The 24,692-nt window shown below is 35.8% G+C and overlaps 7 protein-coding genes across 7 annotated transcripts; 1 reads left to right on the top strand and 6 right to left on the bottom strand.

Moving 5' to 3' along the window:
* Positions 1-298: 298 nt before the first annotated feature.
* RO3G_10478 (uncharacterized protein) lies at positions 299-1,192 on the top strand (the record flags this gene model as incomplete). The annotated part of the gene is made up of 1 exon (XM_067665063.1): positions 299-1,192. The coding sequence occupies one exon, from the start codon at positions 299-301 to the stop codon at positions 1,190-1,192; it is 894 nt and encodes a 297-aa protein (XP_067521164.1).
* A 335-nt stretch (positions 1,193-1,527) lies between these two features.
* Positions 1,528-2,775, bottom strand: RO3G_10477 (uncharacterized protein; the record flags this gene model as incomplete). The annotated part of the gene is made up of 8 exons (XM_067665062.1): positions 1,528-1,754; positions 1,813-1,925; positions 2,068-2,125; positions 2,180-2,247; positions 2,306-2,375; positions 2,438-2,568; positions 2,619-2,645; positions 2,696-2,775. 8 exons carry the CDS (start codon positions 2,773-2,775, stop codon positions 1,528-1,530), a joined length of 774 nt encoding a protein of 257 aa, XP_067521163.1.
* Positions 2,776-5,802: 3,027 nt separating this feature from the next.
* RO3G_10476 (uncharacterized protein) lies at positions 5,803-8,026 on the bottom strand (the record flags this gene model as incomplete). Its single annotated transcript, XM_067665061.1, has 8 exons — positions 5,803-5,822; positions 5,912-5,949; positions 6,133-6,458; positions 6,507-7,084; positions 7,271-7,325; positions 7,479-7,567; positions 7,632-7,824; positions 7,877-8,026. 8 exons carry the CDS (start codon positions 8,024-8,026, stop codon positions 5,803-5,805), a joined length of 1,449 nt encoding a protein of 482 aa, XP_067521162.1.
* A 410-nt stretch (positions 8,027-8,436) lies between these two features.
* On the bottom strand, positions 8,437-8,685 carry RO3G_10475 (uncharacterized protein; the record flags this gene model as incomplete). Its single annotated transcript, XM_067665060.1, has 2 exons — positions 8,437-8,547; positions 8,605-8,685. 2 exons carry the CDS (start codon positions 8,683-8,685, stop codon positions 8,437-8,439), a joined length of 192 nt encoding a protein of 63 aa, XP_067521161.1.
* An 832-nt stretch (positions 8,686-9,517) lies between these two features.
* Positions 9,518-15,347, bottom strand: RO3G_10474 (uncharacterized protein; the record flags this gene model as incomplete). The annotated part of the gene is made up of 8 exons (XM_067665059.1): positions 9,518-9,533; positions 9,684-9,746; positions 9,796-10,213; positions 10,403-10,436; positions 10,616-11,203; positions 11,263-14,041; positions 14,091-14,226; positions 14,279-15,347. 8 exons carry the CDS (start codon positions 15,345-15,347, stop codon positions 9,518-9,520), a joined length of 5,103 nt encoding a protein of 1,700 aa, XP_067521160.1.
* A 2,718-nt stretch (positions 15,348-18,065) lies between these two features.
* Positions 18,066-19,553, bottom strand: RO3G_10473 (uncharacterized protein; the record flags this gene model as incomplete). The annotated part of the gene is made up of 4 exons (XM_067665058.1): positions 18,066-18,167; positions 18,219-19,241; positions 19,299-19,369; positions 19,424-19,553. The coding sequence occupies 4 exons, from the start codon at positions 19,551-19,553 to the stop codon at positions 18,066-18,068; spliced, it is 1,326 nt and encodes a 441-aa protein (XP_067521159.1).
* A 747-nt stretch (positions 19,554-20,300) lies between these two features.
* On the bottom strand, positions 20,301-24,283 carry RO3G_10472 (uncharacterized protein; the record flags this gene model as incomplete). The annotated part of the gene is made up of 12 exons (XM_067665057.1): positions 20,301-21,193; positions 21,245-21,362; positions 21,429-21,581; positions 21,633-22,009; positions 22,100-22,228; positions 22,383-22,415; positions 22,471-22,657; positions 22,719-23,003; positions 23,111-23,156; positions 23,220-23,275; positions 23,330-23,470; positions 23,528-24,283. 12 exons carry the CDS (start codon positions 24,281-24,283, stop codon positions 20,301-20,303), a joined length of 3,174 nt encoding a protein of 1,057 aa, XP_067521158.1.
* Between the last annotated feature and the right edge of the window lie 409 nt (positions 24,284-24,692).

The following is a 24,692-nucleotide window of genomic DNA, read 5'->3' as shown; positions in this document are numbered from 1 at the left end:
TCGCTCTTCTCATAAGCCTTGGATAAAAAAAGTAGCTTGGAATAATGAATGGTCTGGTTGCTGGATTGGTGAGGATGTGAACCGATTAGATAATGAAGAATTATATAAAAGAATACAAGATGCTGACATTGTTATTTTTAATGTACACGGTTTGTAGTTTATGTGGCACAGCATATAATACTTGCATTAACAGCTCATAGGTGGTGGATTTAGAGTTGGTTCCTGTACGATGTATATGGATACGTATATTGAATGGCTTAAATTATTGAAATATAATTTTGGAATGGAAGCAATCATAATGTCTGTTGATTATCGTTTAGCGCCAGAGTACAACTATCCAGCTCCTGTAGAGGACGTTGTAAGAGCCTATGAAAGTCTAACAAGAACTTTAAATGTTAATCCACAAAAGATTGTTGCTGTTGGTGATTGTTCTGGTGCTTCCCTAATTTTAGAAATGCTTTTTGTTACTCATGACCCAAGTATGTTTGAAATTGTCACTGATAAAGTGGACAAAAGTACAGAAGACATTGCCCCTCCTTTAAATGAATTGCCTCGACCAGCCGCTGTCGTTCTTAGTTCTCCTATTGTGACTGATGAAACTGATTCGGCTTCATGGCAAGCGAATATCGAATATGATTATGTTTCACAATACACTGCTACTGTCATCAAGAAAGATTATTTTAAATCTTCGAATCATGATTCCTCTCAAGATGCCAATCAGATTTTAGGGATAGCAAAGTTGGAAACTGGATTTCGTTCATTTTTGCCGGAACAGGTGCTGATGTATGTTGGCAATAAAGAAGTCTTGCGTGATGATGCTCTTGATTTGGCCAAAAAAGCAAAAGATGACAGCGTAAACTGGGAAACAGTGGTTGAGGATTGTGTTCACAACTGGTTTATGATACCGGAGGTTGTCAAGGACAAGTCTGTATGCCAGCGTGCTTATACTACTTTTGCTCATTTTTGTTATCGTGCTGTACGTCACCCACGTTATCAAAAATCATCTGAAAACCTAAGCTACATAAGCCATTATATTAATTCAAGCCTTATAAACACCAATTCATCATTAAAAAAGCCAGCTGAAGGACTAGAGAGAGTGTTGGAAGTAGAAGAACAAAGTCAGCAGTGTATCCGCAATCAATCAGAGTTAGACTCAAATTTTCTTGTTCCCCGTATAGAAAAATCTGATTAAATTGCATTTTTTTTAAAGCAAAATTGTAAATAAATGAACTTCATAACTCGCAAGCTTTTTGGTGCTACCGTGTAACATTATAGTTGCATTATTTACAAAAATTAATTATCAATGTATTATTTCAAAAAGAAAGAAAAAAAAAAACGTGCTGCCAAATTGTATGACACAAACTAAACTTAAACTTACATTATTTCTTTGATGGAAAAATACTTTTTTTTTGTGTAATGAATCTAGAAGACTAATAAAGATAATATTTGATAATGTATAACATGAACAGAATTTAATTTGTTTTTTTAATTTTTCATTTATGTAATCGTTACTCATTACAAGAAAAATTAGCTAGTTCCCTCCATAGTAGAGTGTGATCTAATTCGATTCATAACTCTAATAGCGCTTACAGCACCCCTAAAGGTCTGACGCGCATTAAAGTTTTCTCGAACTGTATCCAAAAGGTTTACATCTTTAGCTCGATCACCTGTTATCCAGATATCATTTAAAGCCTCTGCTGCTGTTGGTCTTTTGTTTGGATTTAGTGTAAGGCACTTTTGTATAAAAGATCTTGCTAATCAAGAGAAAATAAGAAGATTAATTTTAGTTTATAAAAGATCAATTGTTTTTACCTTCTTCTGAGACATTTTGCCAATATCTCCAATGAAATTCATATCTACCACTTGTTATTTCGTCAAATAATTCTATTTGTGATTCTCCTTGAAATGGCTGATAGCCACAGAGACTATTAAAAGCTTAGCTTATGTATTATACTCTTGAAATTAATAGACTTTAGTCTTCTTACAGTGTATATGCGATAACCCTACAAAAACACATTAGAATTCGCAATAAAAAACTGTGTTTTATAGTACTACTATTGTTACTACCCAATAGCCCATATATCAACTGGGAAACTATATGTCTTCTTTAGCAATACTTCAGGTGCTATTTGCTATTCATGTAAGCAAATAACTGAATTTGCATTTTTTATATTCTTACCAACATAACCGGGTGAACCACATATAGTATGAAGTCCATCATCGTCATCTTTTATCATTTTAGCAATACTTTAAAGACAGTAAGAGGAGTGCATTCATGTTTTTGTTGTGATTTTCTACATGTTACCCAAAATCGCAAATAGCCAAGTCAGCATCCTGCTCCATACTTTTGAATACTAGATTCTCCAACTTCATATCTAAAAAATGGTAAGCCACTAAGACTACTAGAAAATAATAATAATAAAAAAAAAGGAATTACCTCTGTGGACAATATTATGCTTATGAAGATAATCTAATCCTTTTAAAACTGATCGCATTATTTTGACAGCATCTTTCTCAGTAAATTTTCCTCTATCAAATAAACGATCAAACAGTTCTCCTCCAGTTGCTCTAAAAAAAGATTTAAAATAAACGGTTCCCATTTTTTTTTTACAACTTACAATTCAAATATTAAATAAAACTTTTCACTAAAAAAAAAATTAAGATCTTTGCGGAAAGAGATTCCTAAAAGGTTTACCGAGATTCAAACCAATCATAAAAGCCAATGACATTGGGATGTGAAAGCCCTTCAAGTACTTTCATTTCGGAATGAACCATTTCAAGTTTGCCATGTAGTTTACTTTTTGGAATGATCTTTATTGCAACTGGTATATTGTCGGCTATACGGGTTGCTTTTCTTACATACCCATACGATCCACTACCTTTTATGAGAATAAATACATAATCAAAACTTGCAAATGAACAAAACTTGCCTAAATCATCACCAAAATCATAATGTTTTTTTTTTTCGTAAGTAGGAGGTTGTTGTCCGTGAACTAAAGTACTAAGTTTGTCTTTGAGCCCCATTTTTGTTAATAAAAAAGTATCAACAAAAAAGAATGGTCTTTTGAATTGACATAAATTTGTTGCAGCAAGTGACCTTTTTCGGACAAAATGAGTTGCCCATTGATCCGATTAAGCGAAGGCATTAACGAGAAATAAAAGTCTGTTTGCTAAACAATATTGTATATAAACAATTTAATGAAATACTGGAAAACTCTACACCCTAATGGAAAAGACCTCTTCCTATTTTTTTTAATTTGCTACTCATAAAAACATGATATAGAGCAAACATTCTCCTTTTGGAAGTACTTCATTTTGATATGTTATTATCACTCTCTGTAGGTACATTTTTATCAGTCAATTTGGACACTCTTAATAATTAAAAATTAGAGCAATACCTAGCATCTTCTTTTTACTTGGAAGTTGATTTCCTGCTCAAACAATTGGATGAATGCTTAGTAGCAGAAATTGAAAACATAAGTTTAACGTATAAATTTTTGTCTTTGCTCAAGAGCAATGGAGAAGAAAGAAAAAGAAAAGCATATTTATTAATGAGCTTGTTTATGTAATTTAACAATAATATCACTATGAGTGTAAATGTACTGTATAAAGCATTTATCCTAGAAAGAAGTAAAACCTTTTACACATTGGACTCAAACATAATAATACTAAGCCGGCTTTTTCATTAACACAGGCTTTGGGATATTCAATAAAGGATATAATTGATCCCGCTTTGCTTTCACGTTCTCCAAATATTGTGTCCTATTTGTTAAATAAAACAAGTTAAGCAGGGATTGGCTTTGCTCACTTTAAAAATATACCAATCTGTTCCAGTGATAATATCCATCGCTTCTGAATAATCTTCTTCAGAAACTGAAAGTTGAGTGAACAACTGATCTGATACTTCAATGCGAATCTGTATAAAAAAGGAGTAAATATGAATAAATTTGCTTATATTCATATTCTTACCCTAGGGAATGAATGGACAAGAAAAGAGAGTAACTGTTGCATAGCCTTTACTTTGACCTGAGAATCATCTATAGATGCTAAACCAATATATCTATAGCAAAAGATCTGTTTAGCACTTTATCTTTTTTTTTGTTTTCTTCTACAAGTATACAACTTATATTTACACTTTAATCGAAGATAGTAATTTGCGAACATTTTTGCATTTAAAAGTTTCTTTCTTAGTTTGTAGAAATAATTTTGAGTGCCTAGAGGTAAAAGAATGGAGGTTATTTAAAATTAGTTATAAAATGCAGTATATTGTCCAAGATAATTACAGCTTTTCGTCTGTGATATTTAACAATGTTCCAGATTCATATAAAAGTCCAGTGACATCTAAAAGTGGTATAGTAACACGGTCTTGTTTCTCGTATTTTGCAAATATATCAATGAACACCTTAAATAAGGACTCTAGGGAAGTGTTTGTGGTATCTTCAGCAGGTAAACTGTCCATGTAATCTATTAAGCATGTGCTAGAATGACGAACCTAATGTTTTAATTCTTTGGGTTTAAAAACAAGAAATGATGATATCATTCCTCTTTCTTTACCAACGATTCTGTCAGTCCTCCTGCACTGGTAATGAGTCCAGTCAATAACTCAAGTCTGTATTCAGGTATCTTTAGTAAAGAAACCATAACTGGATATACATCAGATGGGGCTGACCAATTAAGATCCCTATACATTCGGGTCAAACAAACACAAAACAAAACAAAATTCTATCTTCCTACCTGTGAATAGAATTTACCAAATCTTCCTTAGCTGGCATGCTTATATCTACATTTTCAAAGATTAAATTGCACAGCACTTTGCCTGCACATGCCCTCACTTTATCGATACGCTCGACACTCTGCTTTAATAAGGCAGATATAAAAACAGCCGTGGTTTTCTCACTCAAATACTTTGTGTTACTATCTTCCAATGAATCTAATCTAGATACACATGGCAGCAGAAAATCAAGTAATTTCATGGTTGCTATACGGACCCAGGAGCCCACATCCCCTCGCTGATCTACACTATAATCATTCAAACATTGTGTGAGAGATGTCATCAAGTATTGAAAATCATCATAAGAGATAACTATATGTAACGAAATGTGAGATCGCTCCCTCTATGGAATTGCTTTGATTGACTACCTTTTTTCAAATCTTCATCAAGTCCAAGTAAAATTTGTGATAATCCCAAAACTGAGTTTCTTTTGGCTTCTGCATCATTTGCTTGATGATCTTGCTAGAAAATCAATAGTTAATATATGCTGTTTTTAGATAAAAAGTTGACAGCGCTTTACTTGAGCTTGTGAAGCTTTGCATAGCTGAATCAAAACATCATGCATCCAATCTTTGTATTCCCGGTAGTCCAAAGTGCCAAGGGCAAGCGCGAATCCTCGTCTGCCATAAAACATTGGGTTTGATACCTCCACCTTACAAAGAATTTCATCTATTTCTTGTTTTTCAACGCCGTAGGCTTTAGCTATTGCTCCAAATGCTGTTACTGCAAACTCTTGGACATTCTCTTCTTTTCGTTCCAATGAGGTCCAGACTACCTTCTTTATACAAGAAATATGTGTATCAAAAGCAAGATTTGTTGTACACAGACAGGTAATTAGATGACAGGCAGCTTCTCGTATATGTTCAGATCCGAATGTTGTAAGTGATCGTGTGGGTAAATTAGAAATGATAGGCACAAGTGAGGCGCTTTGTTGGAGATATGAAGCCCGAACATCTTGATTGTTTGTCTCCCACAAAGAGAGCGATATTTCAGCGGTAGCCAATAGGGCACCATGTGATAGTTGCATATCACTACTTGTTGTAGAGGGCGTCTATTTAAGTGTAAGTTCTATATGCCTTTTTCCTTTTTTTTTTTTTTTTTTTTTTTTTTTTTTTTTTTTTTTTAAAGAAAGAACTGTACCAACATAGGAAGACATGTACTTATAAAATACGAAGGGTCTAATGGAACTAAATTATACAAAGCTTTTGATGCAAGTACTCGCATTGCCTTATCCCAGTGTTTAGCTGTCACTGTTATTAAATGATGAATCAAATGATATCTGTATTCTTCAAATCTATGTAAATATTGTATTTTAGTCGCTGTATTTTTTCAAAGAAACGCATCCTGTCACTTGTTTTTACTTTGCAATTTCTGCTGCTATACTCAAGAATGAATTGTTTCTGTTGCCTAACGAGAAATAATCGGCCACTTGAATAATCTCGATACCGTGTGGGAAAATGCCTTGTCTTCCCACGTTTTCTTGAAAAGCAGCACTACTTGCTCGACGAACGTTGATTTCTCTGTCAAAAACAGAGACTACAACCAAGTTTTGTGCAATTTCTTTTACAAAAGGTTTGATAATTTCAGGAGCATAGGCTCTTGCAAATGCCCAACAAACATAACAGCATGCATCTCTGACGTGCGCTCCAATTGAATGAGATCCTCGTTTAATATCAAATTTTAAACCCTACAAAACAAATAAGTAATGCTGTGAATGTTTTGTATAACCAATTACCTTGATGATCCATGGAATGGTTTCTTTTAATCTTTCAGGTAAAAGCAATCCTCGTCTTGCTAATTCAGCCACTGCAAGCGATGCACCGTGCCATGTACTATCGGAAACAGCGGATAGATCCAACATGTTTGTTGACTTGTTCAAAAATGTGTTTTCTTCAAAAAGCTCCAGTAATGAACTAACAACATCCTCTGCAAACTCTTGAGGAAGTCTTTGCGTGATTCTTCCTATGCCTTTGGCTGCAGACCATCTTACAATTGTGTCTTTATCTCTTAATCCATTCAATAATATCTCAATAATTATCTCCAAACTTTCCGAAATATCATCCTCATCCTCATCATCTTCCTCTTCTTCTTTTCTCGCGCTTGATGTGTTTGTGTTTCCTTCCAAGTTATTTCTCAATGAGCGACTTCCTCTTTGATATCTCCATTTTGCCACCTTTGGCTTTAAATAGGCAAGACCGACACGTTGTGTTAGTTTGGTCCTTAGTTTTCTAATTAAGGAATTGTTGGCATATTCATCAAAGAATGGCATTGTCAATAGCGGTAAAATATGTTCATCAAGAGTAGGTAAAAGCACTAGACGTGGTGAGAGTTGATATATGAAGCAAAAGCTTTGAAGGATACCCGCCACTTCAAACACGTCTGTCCCATCCATCAGCCTTTCTTTGGACCATTCGATGAAGGGAATAAGATAGTCATCAGATAAATCTTGTCGAGATAATAATCTTGCAACTAGAAGACTTGCACCATCTCTTTCTTTACCCGTAGAACGAATGTACCTCTTGCATAAATTCAACATCTTGATAATCAATGGTTCCTGACCAAAAAAAAAAAAAGGTTAGCTAACATCAAGAAGATAAATCTTTTCTCTCTCTTCCTTTACCTGTGACTGATTTGCACTGTCTATTTTCTTCAAGTCAAAAGGAATCATGCATATGAGGGATAACCATATGAAAGAAATATAGCGTACTTCCCATGAATTATTTATAGATGCATTCTGCCTGCTTAAAAACTCGAAAACTGGCTCTAAATCGGTTACTTCATGCGACATAAATTTGACTATAAAAAATAGTTTATCAAAACTTTTGCTTCTCATATACGATGCTTCAATAGACGAATTTACCGACAGTCTTATATCCTCTCGTCTTTGTGAGTAAATATAGGAAACGGAATAAATATACATCTTTTTCAGGTACAGAATTGATATTTTTCTGCAACCACATGTCAATGTTCTCTCTTAATGTCACTATGACAGGTTGGATGAATGACTCCAAATAAGGATCTAGTAGATGTGGTTGCTCTTGATATAAGTCTAGCTAATAATAAAAATAAGCTTCACTTTTTTCAAAGAAACAAATGTAATATTACAATACTGCCAAGACGAGCAAGTGCTTTCAGCGAATCTTGAGCTGTGCTGTCTTGGATAATAATGCTCAAATTGATCATGAATTCTTCCCTATCTTCAAAGTAGGACTTTTGGTAAATGCATTTTTCTTCTTCATTCAATACTTCATCCATTTTGCTTGAAACAGAACGAAAAAAATCAAAAACAAAAAACGTGTACTCTGAAAAATATACTTTGTTTTCGAGTTCAGCAGTTCAATCATTCTGCTTTTTTTTTTTTTTTTTTTTTTTTTTTTTTTTTTTTTTTTGCTTTAAAACACAGCTTTTCTAACTTTGATAAAGAAATGCAAAAAACTCGAGAAAATAATTGTATATTTTCCCTTGCTTAACGAGAAAGGGCTTTTCCCCAGTTTTGAACGCTTTATAATCTTTTATGCTCAAATACCAGTAACGATGAGTCATGTATGCATTTTTTACAATCTTCTTGCTTATTTCTTTAATGACAAGGACTAAATTATAAAAGTAATATAAACTAGAACAATTATATAGATTCATTGCGCATAAAAAAGCCATGAATTCTTATTTTATTTTTTCTTGTTCTTGCGTTCTCTTTTACGATCACGAAACAGCTCTCTTCGTCGATTGATATCTTGCATTGTAATATCAGAAGCAATACCAGAAGGAGTGAGCACGCTCTAAATTATGATAAATACTATGATTACATATATACTTATCTCTTTTAATAATCTTACTTTTATAAATTCATGACAGTCTATTAATTTTTTTGGTGTGTTTTGAAGGATCTGAAAAGCTTCGACTGAATCTTCTGCCATCCAAATTTTTTCTTCACTTTGTTTAATAATTGTTAAAGCCACTTGATACAAAATTTTAAATCCTTCCCCACTAGCAAGGTAAGTTAGCCCAGAATATATCTCTCTAAGAAATCAAGTTACGCAAAAAAGCAATCCCATATACGAAGCACGGTTTCAATTGGTACTATGTTGATAAATAAAGTCATAAACCAATGGTTTGTTACTAGTGTGATTGGAGGTAAACAGTCTTCTTGTTCGCATTCCCAAAAGCACTTTCTATTTGCTATCTTTGCCCATACTCCTGGCATTTTCTCATAAATCAGCATCATGAGTACAGTCTGTTCTATGTTAGCTCCTTCCATTATAGTATCAAACATGTTCTTTGGAAAGTAATCATGAATTATGGTATGCAGCATCCAGAATGCGTGCTCCTCTTCATCAAACAAAAGAACCAACAGACCAGCCAAGAAATTGAACGATTGGCAATAACCAATTTCAGGAGAATGAATACTGAATGCCAACAAAACACGACGGAGTTTCTGTATCTTTGAAGTGGTACCTGAAGAGGTTGCTAGGACCGAGCCACCGTCCAATTCCCCTTTGCATGAAAATAATATGTTATCTGGAAATGTTCGATGAAGGTCTCTCTGTATGACGATTGCATATTCATTTGATTTTCCAATTTCTTCTGCTCTTTCTAATAACGTTTGATATAATCCAGGATGCAAATTCATTTTATGCAGAGTACCACTATAATGCATCCATACCTGATGGAATTCATGTTCAGTCGTATTAAATGGGCTATTGACATGCATATTTTACCTCTGGCCTCAGTTCTCGTGGTATCCCACTTCTAACGCAACGTGAAACTACGTACGTCAAAGCAATTTTTTAGTAAACACATTAACCTTTTGAGTACTTTACATTTTGAACATATCGGAGGCCATTGTTTATTGGAGTTCTTTATGAGGTTTTGCCACTTTTTTCGTTGCTTTTCCATTACTTCTTCATATCTATACTCAAATTTATCCCAGTCTTCAGCGTTCACCCATTGTGTTGACTTTTTGAAACCATACATGTCCCTAGGCGTAATCATATGAGATAAGCAAAGAGCTCGAGCAAGCTATCTACCTTTGTTCTGGGTTGTCTATGATAGACAAATCACTATCGCTGTTACGGCTGATATGATCATCATTTGATGATACTGATACAGTCGAAGAGGCGAGTTGGGTCGTTTCGCTTGATTGACGAAGATTGACGGGAACCGACCAATAACTTGATAGCGATACACGTACATTTTTCATGCCAATGCTGTCACTTTTATCATAGTAAGGTGAATATGTTTTGTTTTTATCTCCAAGAGCTGCATGACTCTTTGGTTCGGATAAACAAGTACTAAATTCTGTAGATTTACGTTCGGTAGAGGAAGCTCGGCTTTGAGGCTGTTGATCTTGTAATTTAACTTTTATCGACAGCTCCTGTAAGGCTTTCATGATTGTTTCCTGCTGCTGATTTAGACGAAGCTCGTGTGTTGCATTTGAAGTGTAGTCTATTTCAAACAAATTCATATCCTTATTGTTCTTTGAAATTTTATGAAAAAGCAAATAAAAAAGGGGCCTATGACACGTTGAGTCGAATCTTTTAAAAATAAGGAGTGTAGTGAAACCATATACTTTCTAAGTTTAAGGAGTAAAAAAAAAAAAGGCAAATCTCCCTTCAGCGTGGTTCAAAGTGATACATTCTGTGATTGCAACAGTCTCCTTGTGTAGAAGCTATATGTTACTGAAAAATAAATGTTATATTTATGTTATATGGCAATATTTGTATATATATAGGTATATATTGTATATGTGTACAGGATAAGGTATATTTCATTTTAAATAATGCAAGAATGAGCATCTTCTCTTTCTTTTACTTTTTACTGAATTTGAGCGCTCAGCTCCCTTATTACAGCGGCATCAAGTACTTGAAGATTTTTACATTTGTCTTTTAAGTCTGGATCTTCATCAAAAGAGTAACGCATCGCCAATCCCTGAAAGATCAATACTCTCTTGATGACGGTAGCAATTACACGGTATTTCCTAAAGTTCACCATAGGCTGATCAAGACAAAGAGGCATATTTCTGGTCGTATTCGCTTTATATATTCTTTGATTTTCCAAGTTTGGTTTAAGATGTCTAGGCTTTTCTGAATTGAACACCAAATCGGAGAGATAGATACCAAGGAATGGAATGCAACCACCGAAGGGCCTCTTGATTCTGGTTTTTTTAAACTTTTGTTTATCGACAGCTGTTATTCCTGGCATCTCTACCTGAACCTCAGCAGGAGAATTTCCATATTCTTCTGCAACCTCTGTCATACCATCGCGAATATGTTTCCAGTTCTTCATGGGAGATGAAAATTCTGTAAGGCTGTTCAACTGCTTTTGGTATCTTGCGCTAACTTTGGACCATGTCTTCTCAAGACGAGCAACTGTAGGACTTTGAAGACCAAGTAGTATTTGAACAAGTGTAGCATAATTTGAATAAAGCTTACACTTCTATTGACGATGTTATATGTTAGTAATCATGTTAAAGCCCTCTGATAATTTTTTTTTACCATTGCAAGTCTAATAAACTTTTCGATAAGCTTTACTCTATCATTCATATTCCTTGTTCTGACAATTTCTGAAGATACCCACAAGCAGACCGTATTAAATCTCTGGATGACGTACTCGATACCTTGCTCTTGAGATCTTTTTTTCTCCAATTGACGAGTATAATTCATATCACTCACACCTTGATTGGCTTCACGTAACATGGTGTCATACCCATCTGCATAACTTGGATTTATTTTTCCATTGGCATCCATTTTGGTCCATTTGCAGTGAACCAATTCTTCCCATCCGACCTTTATGAGCACATCACGCTCAATAAGGCAAAACTGGCTAGCAAGTTTGCTTGTTCGATAAAACATGATGAAGCTTTTGCCTGATGCTGCTTTCATGGGGATATGTCTAGGAATATTGCTGCCTTCGTTCACTGGCTTCTCCATACCAGTGTCGTGTATTCTGCTAGCGGAAGAAACAGGGGGGATGTCGAGTTCGATGATTTTCGAGCGTTGCATGCTGGCGTCCATCATGAGAGACGATCTGGCCGCTCGACTGGAATTTGCCAGCATATCCGTTGGAATTGATTTTTCAGAGAGCGAGCAACTCTCTGTACTTTGATCGTCATCTGAACCGACTCCTGCCTGGCGACTGCTTGGGCTCACCTTTTTGGTAGTACACGATTCAATGATTGATCTTGTATCCAGTTGACCCAAATAAACCGGTCCGTTCTTGGCAGCTTTGGGATTTTTGGCGGCTGTCGAGCCCTGGACTGGGTAAGCAAATGATTGATGGCTCCAATCAACGCTTGTGCCACGCTTTTGCCTCAAGTCAAGACTATAACGACGTTCATCCTCTGTGATAAGCATCAGGCTGAGTCGCTTGCAGACGTCCGTAGTGTCGGTTCTGCCAGAACACCGATTGCATTGACAAGTCGCACTCAGTTCTTCACCACTCAAATTGACACGAAGCTGCTCAGCTATTCGGCTCACGAAATGACTGCTTGGCTGCTTTTGAGACTGCTGTTCATCTTGATGACTCTCTTTGTGGTCTTTTATGTCATCAGATGATGCCAAATCCGCGAGATCATCTGAAGTCTTTGCAGAAGGCTCTGCTATTTCTTCTTTCTGAGCTTTTGATGAATGACTTTGCTTAAACACTTTAGATAAGGTTTTTGTTAGCTTTTTTTTGGGGGAATTGCTGCTTTCACTTTCTACTCTATTTTTTTTGTTTGTTGCTTGCTCTTGTCGAGGATCTTCAGTTTGTTCATAAGGTATAGCAGTAAAAACATCATCTTGTCCATTGTCATTACTTCTAGCTGATCGCACAGACTCCTTTTTTTTAATATCGCTTTTCTTTTTATCCATGCTTTTTTTTGTATTTGCTACAGATGCAAAAGCGCCTTCATTATCCATTGGGTCTTCTGTTAAAGGAGATGTTTCTAGGACTTTTTGATGAGCGGCACAGCTACTCTCAAGGCAAGACAATGTTCCGTTAAGAGCAGATGAGGATATTGGGCTCAAGCTAGCACTATTTCGTAAATTCTTTTCGCTTTTGCGACGTTCCATGCTTTTTTCTGACAACTTTCGGGATAAACCCAAGGGGCTTGCATTGTTTATTGTCTCCTTTGTGTCTAGTTCCTTTAGTAACTCTTCAGGTAATGCTTTAGAGGTAACAGCTTCCGATAAGTGTCTGTAGTCGTGCTCATCTCTTGAAGGTCTTCTGCACCATCTTTCTGAAGGGATGCGACGGACTTGGTTGGTCACTGTGCTGCAAAAAGTATCGGTTTTGTCAGGCATCGCAAGGTTTGATGGGGCAGGCCGACTGCTGACGGCATCTGGACTATCAACAATAGGAGGTTGCTTGTGTAAGTTTGGTATGATAGAAGGAGAATCTAAAGATTCTGCTAATGATTCCGCATCTTCATTCGAAGACATGATTGGATTAGATGGTGATGCCGGGCCTCGTTCTTTGTCAGATTGCTGTGTTCTAAGGAATTTGAAATATTCAATCGTTTCTTGCTGTTCGCGTAACCAATGAAGATCAGGCTCGTCGTTTTCAGTCAGTGTGCTTTGAAGATGAGAGAGATAGTCATCCTCTTCTTCATACTCGTCAGGTATCGTGATCCCTGCACTAAGGTCACTATCTAGCGAGTCTTCTGATACAACGCTACCAACCGAGCTCGTTTTATGCAATTTTGAATCTTCATTGGGCGTTTCATGAAAACTCTTGTGATGAGCTGAAAATCGAACTCTCGATACATCCTCCAGGGGATAACCAGTGATTGTGGATGGCGATGAAATTTGAGAGGCTTGTTGACGTACATGAGAAAATTTTGAAGGACTGTCCATGTCGGAGTCAATCATACTTCCTTTCATGTTCAAACTTCCCACGACGCGAACAGGGGCACTACGGGTATCCTGTACAGCCAAGTTTCCATGATGATCGCTCCCCATGTCCATTCGAATAGTGGCCTTTCTACGAATTGCATTTTGTGACAGCTTTGCTCGGACCATCTCACTTAAATGTTCCTGCTCCAACGTTGGAGGTGGAGGGGAAATAATTTTGACGCGGGATGTGCTAGAAGAACGTGTATAATATAGCTTTTTTAAGCGGTGTACGACGCGTTTGAGAGCCTTGACGATACGCTGGTCTCTGGGGGATAGTTTAACGAGTGGATGGTGTGACAGTTGATTCAGAAAGTCTGTGAGGATCTTTCGCAAGTTGTAATTACCAATAAAATCATGGACAAAATAGTTACTGAGCCAATGTCGAATTACGACAAATGTTCTAGAGAGAGTGAATACAAAACAGCACAAAGAGCGAATTGTTGACGTACCTTATTCTCACAATGCGTCTTATTTCTTCATCATTTTGTAAAGCCCAAGTGAATCTTGAGATCAAAAGCTGACATAAATCCTGTGATTGAATAAAATCTCGATAAGTTAAAAAAAAGTCAGTCATAAAAGTATAATCTATGGAGGGATGATAAACAAAATGAATAATGAATGTGTATAGTATATTTACCCAATGTGCTTGTTAATTTCTCAACTAGTTTGTGTACTGTAGCTGCTTCAATTACTTTAGATATATGTGTTGGTGTGGTAGAAGGAGTAAGAGTTGATACATCATTAGAAGCAATCTTGTTTCCTCGTTTGATGCCAAATGCTCTTTTTAATTGAAATGAGTCTGTATGATTATTTTTATCTGCTTCTTTAGATGATGAATTGTAGAATGAGTTTCTTGTATGTTTTCTTAGATTTGATAGACGAATAGAGTGAAATCGGCCAACCTTTTGGGTTTGTGTAGATTTACGATTAGTTAAAGTGGAGGTTGTATTTGATGAAAAGCCTTGAAGATCTGGTCGTTCATGCTGACTGTTGTAAAGTGTTGCATAAGACGAAGGCCGTTCAAATGTAGAAGTGGTTGCTGTTGCCATAGAAGAAGAGAGTGCGATGGGATCGGGGCCCCAGATGATGAATCGTTCATCGTCGTCAAGGGAGATAAAGTCGAATAATTCGAGTGGACCAAGTATGAAGACATCATTGTAGTTTTTTTCCTTTAAGGAGGTATCGTCAGTCATCATTGGCTGATTGCTGTCTTCTTGATCCAGCCCTAATGTATCACTTTTGAAAGAAATGTGCGATTGAGAAGACACAGTGGGTGGAATAATGATAGATGAAGGATTTGCTGGTATCATGAGCTCATCATCGGCTAATATATCGTTAAATTTGCTTACTGTAGGAATTTTAGGTAACGAAAAACTTTTTGTAGGTTGTGGTACGGGTCCTAAGGATGGGTTAAATGCTGCAACGGGATCTAAAACAGAATCAACATAAGACGATAGCTCATTGGCGTGTGCTATTTCAACTTCATTCATGGTGAATGAACTTGAGAGAGGTCGACTGGTAAGTGAGAGTCGATTCATGCAAACATGTCCATATTTATTGCCTTCCCCTGCTTTTGTTAATCTTTCTTGCTGTTGCTGTTGCTGTTGCTGTCTATCCCAAAATATCTTTGAGTCCACGTATTCAGGTACACCGAACACTGTTGCTAACGCTGCACATTCTCGACCAGCTTCTCCACTTGTGTTCATCATGAGCTCTAGTGGAATAATCGAATTGTTTCTTTTTCTGGGATTGAATTCACCATGTTGAATTGGAATTGATTTGGTTGCTGCTTTGAATCTATTTTAATATAAACAAATGGCTCAAATAGAATTGTGTAAAATAAACCTGCTATTTTCAATATCATGGTTCGGACTGTGAATTTTATTCATGGCCTGAGGTTAAAGGGAAAATGGAAACAACCAATAAAAGTTGAATGTTAAATTATTTTAGAGAAAAGAAAGAGAGCATGAAATGATGAATGATTAAAGGGTTATATTTTTGTGAGCTAATAAGAAAAAAAAATTACTTTATTTTGTTCAAATCAATGGAGTACAATCATGTCTAAATTACATCACATGCTTAATTGACTTTGATGGTAGGGTCGCACTGTAATGAATTGTTAGGTAATCATCCTTTTCTTAGATTAAAATCAAGGGTTCAATATTAGATATCATCAAGCAAGATTATTCCAAAAATGTCAATAAATGCATTCTCATTCTTTTTTTTTTTTTTTTTAATTCTTTGATGAAATACAAAAAGAAGAAAAAGAAATGTGTCGAAGAGCATGGGTTACACTTACACCATTCATATTGTGTTATCATCTGACCCATTTCTCGTCTTCTTTTATTGTTAGAATCTATAGCGTGTCTTGAGCTTGAAGGGAATCTTTTACTTACTCATTTTCTTGTATTCTTTTGAATTTTATATTTTAAAGTCTATTGAACCGAAATAGTTTTATTTGATATGAAATAAAGATGTGTTACAGTTCTTTATATCGAAAGTTTGTCTGTATCCCTCAGGGCGTTTACTGTTTGTGTCACTTATTACCTGAAGACTTTGAACCAAATGCATGATCTGCATACAAACCAATCCAAACAAAAAAGAGAAATACACGCGTTTTTTTTTACCTTATTCTTCTTTGATATATGCTTTTCCATTGTTTATTAACTATTCTCCATCCTCATTTTATATTTATCTCCTTTTATTTTAAAGTAAATAAAACGACTTGGAAAGGATGGCGTTTAGGACATTGTAACACAACACCTAATCATCCTTTGCAAAATTAAGGAGTTTTTATTTCTCTTATTCTTTTATGCTAAGTACAGAACAAAAATGAATATTTTAATCTTTATGTTATTGACTGATTTGTTTTTGAAAGGAGTAAAACTATATTAATGCTTTGAAAATGAGTGTTTAAAAGATGAATCAATAAACCAAACTAATGCTTTAACGCATGAATCAGTAAGTAGAGAACTTTATCTGCTCTAAGCAATTATAACAGAAAGCAGAATACCTTTTCAGTCTACAAAAGGACACTGCAAGATACTTTATGAAGAAATGAGATGCATTAGGTTGTTTTACTGCTAGTCAATTCATGGTCCGACACACTACTTTAAACATAAGCAACTTTATGTTTTCCATACACTTTAATTCATACTTTTCAACTCGAATCAAACGAAACCATGGTATGTACATCATATTATCTTTTCTGGATCTTATGTTTATTTGGCTGCTTCTCAGAAAAATCTTATTTTGCCTGCTTTAGTACTATTAAGCTATGCGTTTAATATCTTGCTTTATCAACTATCAACTTTTTTAAATAAGAGAAATAGCAAAATAGATCTCTTTTTAATGTAGAGCTTCATGTTGATATGTTTAGATAAGTTTGCTATACGGGCTTGTAAATAACGTCAACATAAGGCAGATTATCCATTGCACGAGCAATAATGAAAAGTTTATTTGCCATATGATTTACAACTTACCTTTTGATATTACCCCTTGGATAGCCTGTCTAGAGACACCAACCCCTATTCAATTGAGCTATCAATTAACATGAGATTGTTCTGGTTAGATTTAGTCGCAACACCAAATGTTTGGTAATTTTAAAAAGATAAAGTCAATCTTTAGCGAAACTCAGATTGCTCTCTCTTCTTGAAATAATCAAGCTTGAATATGCATCAGTCTCAAGAACTTCTAGAAAAAGAAAGAAAACAACAATTCCTATGATATTGGTCAGTACTCATCTACTGTGGCAGGTTACCCTCTTGCTACGATGAATGTTGCATTTTGCTTTCTTTATAATCAAACGTAGCCGACCGTCTGGTTCTATGTTCTCTTGATGTTGTTTCAGAAGTTACAGTACAGCTGTTGTCGATACAGATTTCACAATAGGGATATCGAGTCAAACTATAAATGAAAACAATATATCTTATCAGTAAACTATTATATCACAGGCTTACAAGAATAACAGTTCAATAAGGCCTGCTCGACTTTCAGCCCAGCCATTTGCAAAAGCGTCTCTCGGCCATGTTTTGATTGGGAGATTAATGTACCTTGTATGAAGCATGACCCGAACATCAACACAACAAAGCTCTCTAATAAGTATGATGCTTAGTAGGTAATTAAAACTAAAATAGACTGACTACACTAGCAATAATTCTATAATTATAAAATAATCCAAGAGTCCCATTTTGCTTCTTTGTCTTTATTATTTATAAGACATGATCACTGTTCAGTTTCCCTCAGATAATGACGGACTATAACAAACGCTTTGCTGTTAATGAATATCATTAAGATTTAAGTTCCTGTTTCTAATATGTGCCTTAAAAGCCAAGTATACAGCAAGAGAACTTTTATATATTTTAAAAACAGCACGTCATTTATTATTATAATTTATACAGGAGAACTAACAAGAGCCGTCTTTTTTAATCGCGTTTAGGACGAACGATATCAAAAGCCTTACGGACAGCAGTAGGTCCAACCCAGGTACCAGGCAACAATCCGTTCCAATAGATCAAAGGAATAACCTATTACATACTATAAGTATATTGAATCAAATATTACAGTGTATAATATACCTCTTTGTTTAAAAATTGGGCAGTCTTACTAATAGTACGTTGATCTACAGGGAATGTTTCTAATGGTTTACCAGTGTAACCAGAGAATTCAGCCAAGATTAATTCATCACGACCAACAATCAAAGGACAACTGGTATAACCATCATAAGCAGCTTGTTCTACCTTTTTTCCTTGAAGATCAGCAATCAAGTTGTGCTTAACAACACCAGATTCTCCTGTAATAGCAGCAGCTGTTTTAGAAGTAGGAAGAGAAGAGCAGTCACCTAAAGCAAACACGTTCTTGTACTTGTTGTGACGAAGTGTATCCTTGTTGACATCAACCCAGCCAGCTGCATCAGCCAACTTGGATTCTTTGATGAATTTAGGAGGGCCTTGAGGAGGAGCGACATGGATGAAATCATACTCAAATGTCTTTAGTTCTCCGTTCTTGCTATTATCCTTAAAGACTGCTTGATGATTATCAGCGTTGATTTCTACCAATTCATGTAAAAAGTTGGTCTTGATATTACGCTCATTCGCTAATTTTTGAAGAGTAAGTCCGTAGTAATCTACACCAAAGATCTTTGCACCGCCATGATTATAAATTACATTGGTCTTGTCACGAACACCGTTCAGGCGGAATATTTCCTCTGCTAAAAATGTAATCTTGGTAGGGGCACCGGGACACTTGAGAGGTGTGGTAGGGAAAGTGAAAAGAGCGTTACCCCCTTTGAATTCTTGAAGGAACTTATATGTCTTTTGAACACTGTCCGCATCGTAGTTGGATGTAACTCCATCTTTACCAAGAGCTTCCTTCAAACCCTTAATATTATCCCAATTGATTTGGATACCTGCAGCAACAACCAAGTAGTCATAACCAACTGTTTGGCCATCTGAAAGCTTCACTGTGTTATTGTCAGGGTCAAAGGACGTGACTTTATCTTGAATCCATTCTGCGTTGGTAGGCATAACTTGGGCCATTGGTTTGACTGACTCGTTGAAATCCTTCAATCCACCACCAACATACGTCCATAAAGGTTGATACTAGAAAAAGATACAAGTTAATAAAACGTTTAATGGTTTCGTATGCATGCAGCTTACATAGTGTTTGTTGGAGGGCTCAATAACAGCTACTTGATTCTTTCCAAGTAGTTTGGAAATGGTAGAGGAAACTAAAAAATGTATTAATAAGCTTTATGTGTCTACTAGAATAACTACAAATATACCTGAGAGACCACCTGGGCCACCACCAACAACAACAACTCTGAATTTTTGGTCTACTTTGGGCACTTCAGAAGTAGCAGTAGCAAAAGTACGCTTAGAAATATCAAAGAATTGTTTGCGAGCAGCCAACATATTGTGTAAAATATAAAGAAGAAAAGAAAAATGTCATGGAAGATGGCAAGATGATTAGGAAAGGTATTTTTTACTCCGACGATTTATTACGCCATTTTTCATGAATAAAAAATCATTTTTAATAAAACGAGTTTTCCAAATAAATGAAGAAATTTTACTGGTCAATTGAGAAGATGTGATAACTATTTTGGAAAGATGTCGAAGGACTCACAAGGGAAAACTGAGTTCATCTATGTTGCTAAGGCTTCTACTAGTCAAACATAAAATCAACGTAAAGCCAAAATCTTAACAAATACTATTTGAGCCAGATTAAAACGAAAGGTACATGTTCTTTAGTGTAACTTTTGTAGTATAGTATGGAATCGAGATGTGATGCTACCAAACACATATACTGTACTTTACCTAATAATAAAATGCATCCCGAATGCATGAATATCGCTTCTTCTAAGGATTACATGAGAACTCCATAACGAGCTCTCATCCCTTACCTAGCGAGTAAATTGTATAATGGTTTTTGTGATGATCTTTTACTATCATTCATTTCATGTATTTATATCTTTTGGTATCTCTCTTTTACTTTCATTGCTTGTTCTATCTCAAATTACTTCGAGTTTCTCATTCCAATTATGACCAAAATTTTACTGCTTCGTTTCTAAATTACTTCATCACTTTTCTCTAAATTATTTTTTATTTTTCCTAAAATTTGAAAAATACAGTAAAAGGAAGAATAAGGAAAAATAAATAACCTTAAACTTCTTTTGCAACTGCTCTCTTTGCTCTTGTCTCTGAATTGAATCCTTCTCGAAGAACATCAACTTTGTGTTTCATTTTATCTACACTCCAAGACAGTTTACGCAGCACTCTGTGTTTGCTAATCTTGTTTGTTTTGCGCTGTTCAATCATATCTGCTTTTAAAGCCGTATCATCCAAGTCTGCACCATTCTCATCTTCATATTCACTTTCTGATTCTTCTTCACCATATTCAGAAGAGGCGCTAGATGATCTTTGTCTGTCCTTTTCTTCCATCTTGTTTTTCTCTTCTTCGAGAGCTTGCTGCATATCATGATCCAAAGGTTCATCTGTATTATCATTGCTTTGTTCTCTGATCCACTGCTGTGCCTTAAACTTGAGCGCATCGCTGTAGAAAGGATCAGCACCTATCATGTCTTTTGTAAATGATCTCAGATGAGTATGAACAGGCGAGAAACCAGGCACCATTTTCACACGCAGTGTCACTTGGCCAAATTCACCTTCTTCAGGCCAAGCGTCTTCGTTTTTGTTTGCCTCTTGGGTTTTTTCATTCAAGTGCGGATGAAGACCGACAACGACGTCTTGCCATTCATTGTCAACTACATCCTTTAGCCATAATCGACCAGTCGCTTTTGTGCTTGTGATAGAGCCTTGTGAGATATGGATATAAACTGCAGTACGATAACGCATCATCAAGGGGAAGTAGAGGTGCTGGTCGAACCAGCCGCTGATGCCATTTGTAGTTTGAACATCGCGAGATTTAAGACGTTTGATGATGATTGGGTCGATATTGAGGGCTAAAGAGGCCTTGGTTGATCCAGAGGCAGATATGTCAAGGGGAGAATTCAATTTGTCAAGTGTAAGCTTTTCAACAATAAGTGTTCCTACGTCTATTAAAATAAAAATTAGTTCTTGCTTGATTCATTACCGATCTTCTTTACCTGATCCCTGCAGTGAACGAGGCAAAGTCATTTTGACTGGCTTATACTTAATAGAAAGTAAGACTTTACCAAAGCCTATACCATCAGCTAATGGTACCCATTTTTGACATTCTTTAAACTAACAAAAAAAAAACTTCAAGCTTTATCTCTCTCTTTTATATATAATAAATACTGTGCTTTTTACCTTATCAGGTTGGTCGGCAAAGAGATCCTTCAGTGATATCGCTTTCGTACCTAACACTGGATCTCGTTCCAACTCAAGTGCTGTTTTAACAGAAATGCGAATAAAAGCATCATTGACATTTCGAATAAAGTGTTCTGTAATGGCATTCCAATGCTATTCTATAATATGAGTAAAAGCAAGCAAGAGAAGAAATGAAAGACTTACGGGGCTTGGGTTGCGCAATTTGGTACGTGTTCGAAAGACCTTATTGTCATTTACATACAGTAAAGCATATGGATTTACAACTGCACCTGGATTGTAAGGATGTTTAAATCGATCGTCAGAAGGTAATGTAGCTGGATCTCCAATTTCTAAATCTACAGCTTGATGAATTGTTACAGATAAGATACCATTCGTATGCTCTGGATCAAAAGGCTCCTCATCTTTTTCGTTTTTACTGTTGTTATCTTGAGGCATAGTCTTTGACAAGACATCTGTGCTCGGGGTAGCATATTTGGGATGGAAACTCATCTTCATATTAAGACGAATTTTCGAATTCTCGTTACTTTTACCATCAATTGGTGTCCAACTATTTTTGATCTCTATATTAACATTTTTTTTTGTTTGGGTAATTCTCTTTCTTTACCCGTCATATACAACTCGTTCTTCTTGAGACCAACTAGAAACATTACCAAGGTTATCTAGCTTGGCTTGAACAATGTCCTTCACTGTCATGGATACAGAACCCCATATATCGTCATACTTGATCTTATCAGCATCCCATACTTTCACATCTACTTTGCTTTCTGACACAATATCATCTAGAACATGTAATGTAAGTACATTGACACACACACTGCCTCAACTATATTCACATGCCTGCATGAACCAAGATATAAAGATTCTCGTTCCATTTTGGGTCCTTGTCATTTGTAAGAACACGAGTACTAGAGACTGATTTTTTAGGCTGAGTACTCAGTGACAAGGTAGCATAGGAATCCTTCATATCTAATAAATATGCAACGTCAATGAACATAAAGCATAGTATTTTTTTTTTGTTTACCTTGTAATTGAAGAGAAGGATCCCTAGAAGCCTCACGGACTTCAACTTTAACTACGCCAATAGCATTTGTATCTTGAGCAAATGCACCCATCAATGCTCTAACATCAATTGTCATACTCTTTGGATCCACAAGATCAGCAAACCCTAGTTTTATGCCTTCATTTACAAGCGCCTTGATGGTTGGCAACTGAAAAAAATGCAAAAAAAAACTTTTAATTTCTTGCAAAAAAAAAAGAGAATTTACTTACATTCATGATATTCAAGTGCTTGGATAAGGGCATGACGCCTGTTTCAATCTTAGGTACTCTTGTGAAAGCAATAGTAGCCTTTGAGATGAATGGAATCTCAGGGGCTGTCAAAATCTTAAATCGAATCTTGCCAGACAAGGCTGTGAGCTCTGCTTTGACCTCTAATGGAGCGTTCAACGCTGTCTGAAAGCGAAGGGATAAACCAGGTGGTGCCGATTTTGAACTTCGGTTTGTAGCCAGAGAAGCAACTGGGTGTGCATGAAAGCTGAAGGAAGCTTCACCAAACTAGATATCAATTTGAGTTTTTGTACTTGTACTGTATGTAAAAAAAAAAAAAAAAAAAAAAAAAAAAAAAAAAAAAAAAAAAAAAAAAAAAAAAAAAAAAAACTTACTATGCTTTCTTCGTGCTGACCGGGTAAAGGCGGGAATACACGAATCCTAAGTATTAATACATACGTTAATGATAAAATGTACTATATGACGTTGATATGACGATATTACATTTGTATACGAGGTGCTTGTACACCAATATCAAAATCAGATACTTTGACTCCTTTCTAGTGAGAAAAATGAGCAACAAGCAAATCAAACAGTATGTCATATAGCCTTACAATTATATTTGGGGATACACTTTGTATTGTGTCTTCTAATAGGTCCTCAACAACTGTAAAAACTTCTGGGTCAATACTACGCCAAATCTTTTCAAGCATATAATTAAGCCATTCAACTGATTCGCCTTCTGAAGTATACAGCTAAAAGAAAAGACTTCAAATTAGCGTCAAAGTGATTCAATGGATTCTTTTGGTTACAGTTTTCATGTTTTCTTGTTTCTCTAATTGCCATTCCAACCCCTCAGAACTTGTCCTTCCCAAGTTCCAGTAAGTCCATGCGCATAAACCAATCATGATAAAACCTGAAGCAAGGCCATACTTGAAACGACCAATGACATAGCAAACAAAACAGGCAACGATGATATATTTGATTGCCTTAATTTGCAATTGTTCAATGAGAACATTAGGTTGAGTGGCATGTAAGGGAGTTTCATGTTTGAGTTTTTGCTTAGGATGATGGCTAGGCTCTGTATCATCTGTACTGAATATGCTTCTTATGTCAGAAACGGTTGACTCAATTACAGAAGGCTGACGGGATAATCTTCGATGGTCCATGGTATTTGACTGAACATGATTATCAGCGTTGCCACCCGTCTTTGCATCAGATTCCCAAGGAGCAACTGACTCATGTTCATTATTTGGATTCGCCCATACGCTTGTATTAGGATCACCTTTCTCAGGAAATACTTGCTTTTCATTTTGATGCACTGGTTCTGAAGAATTCACGGAATGAACATTTCCGGACGGATCAAGCAAGGTGCCCGTCTTGTTTTCTGCTTTGTCTTTACGTCGGTTTTCTTCTAGTGCGTCCTTGTCTTTGCTTGCGCCCTGTTGAATTGATGCAATATCTTCTCTATTCTTATCTTGCCTTTGCTTTTCGTCAGCATTTGTTTCCTCTAGTTCAAGTGGCGGGTTTTTATTTTCTGGTGCAGCTGATTCTTCTAAAGCACTCATTTGAAAAAAAAAAAAAAAAAAAAGAAACTTCAATTTTAACTATTATGTGATCCCTTATTCATTACTTTTATGCTTTCACTTTTATTCGCTAGAATTTTTTTTTACTATTTTTAGAAATAGTTTAGTTTCATTATCTAAACGACATTCATACGTAAGTCGAGTCGCCTTGGAACATGATGTCGTCATTCATTCGTGAAGTTCATATACAATCTGTCATGAATCGTAGTCCAAGGAGTATTGTTTTCTTTTGAAAGAAAAGGAACATTCCAAAGAGCAAGCTTCACTAAAAAACGAGCGTATGTTTCAATAAAGTATGTGACAGATGAAGTATGTCCTTTTTTTATGAAAAAACAAGTTACTTTATCACTTTAGTATTAACAAATTATATTTATGTCTGCATAAATTTCTT

Source organism: Rhizopus delemar, genomic scaffold (assembly GCF_000149305.1).
Source record: "Rhizopus delemar RA 99-880 supercont3.8 genomic scaffold, whole genome shotgun sequence".
In the NCBI taxonomy this organism is placed as follows: Eukaryota; Fungi; Mucoromycota; class Mucoromycetes; order Mucorales; family Rhizopodaceae; genus Rhizopus; species Rhizopus delemar.
The sequence above is the reverse complement of the archived record's forward strand: the minus strand, read 5'-3'. Positions and strand labels throughout refer to the sequence as shown.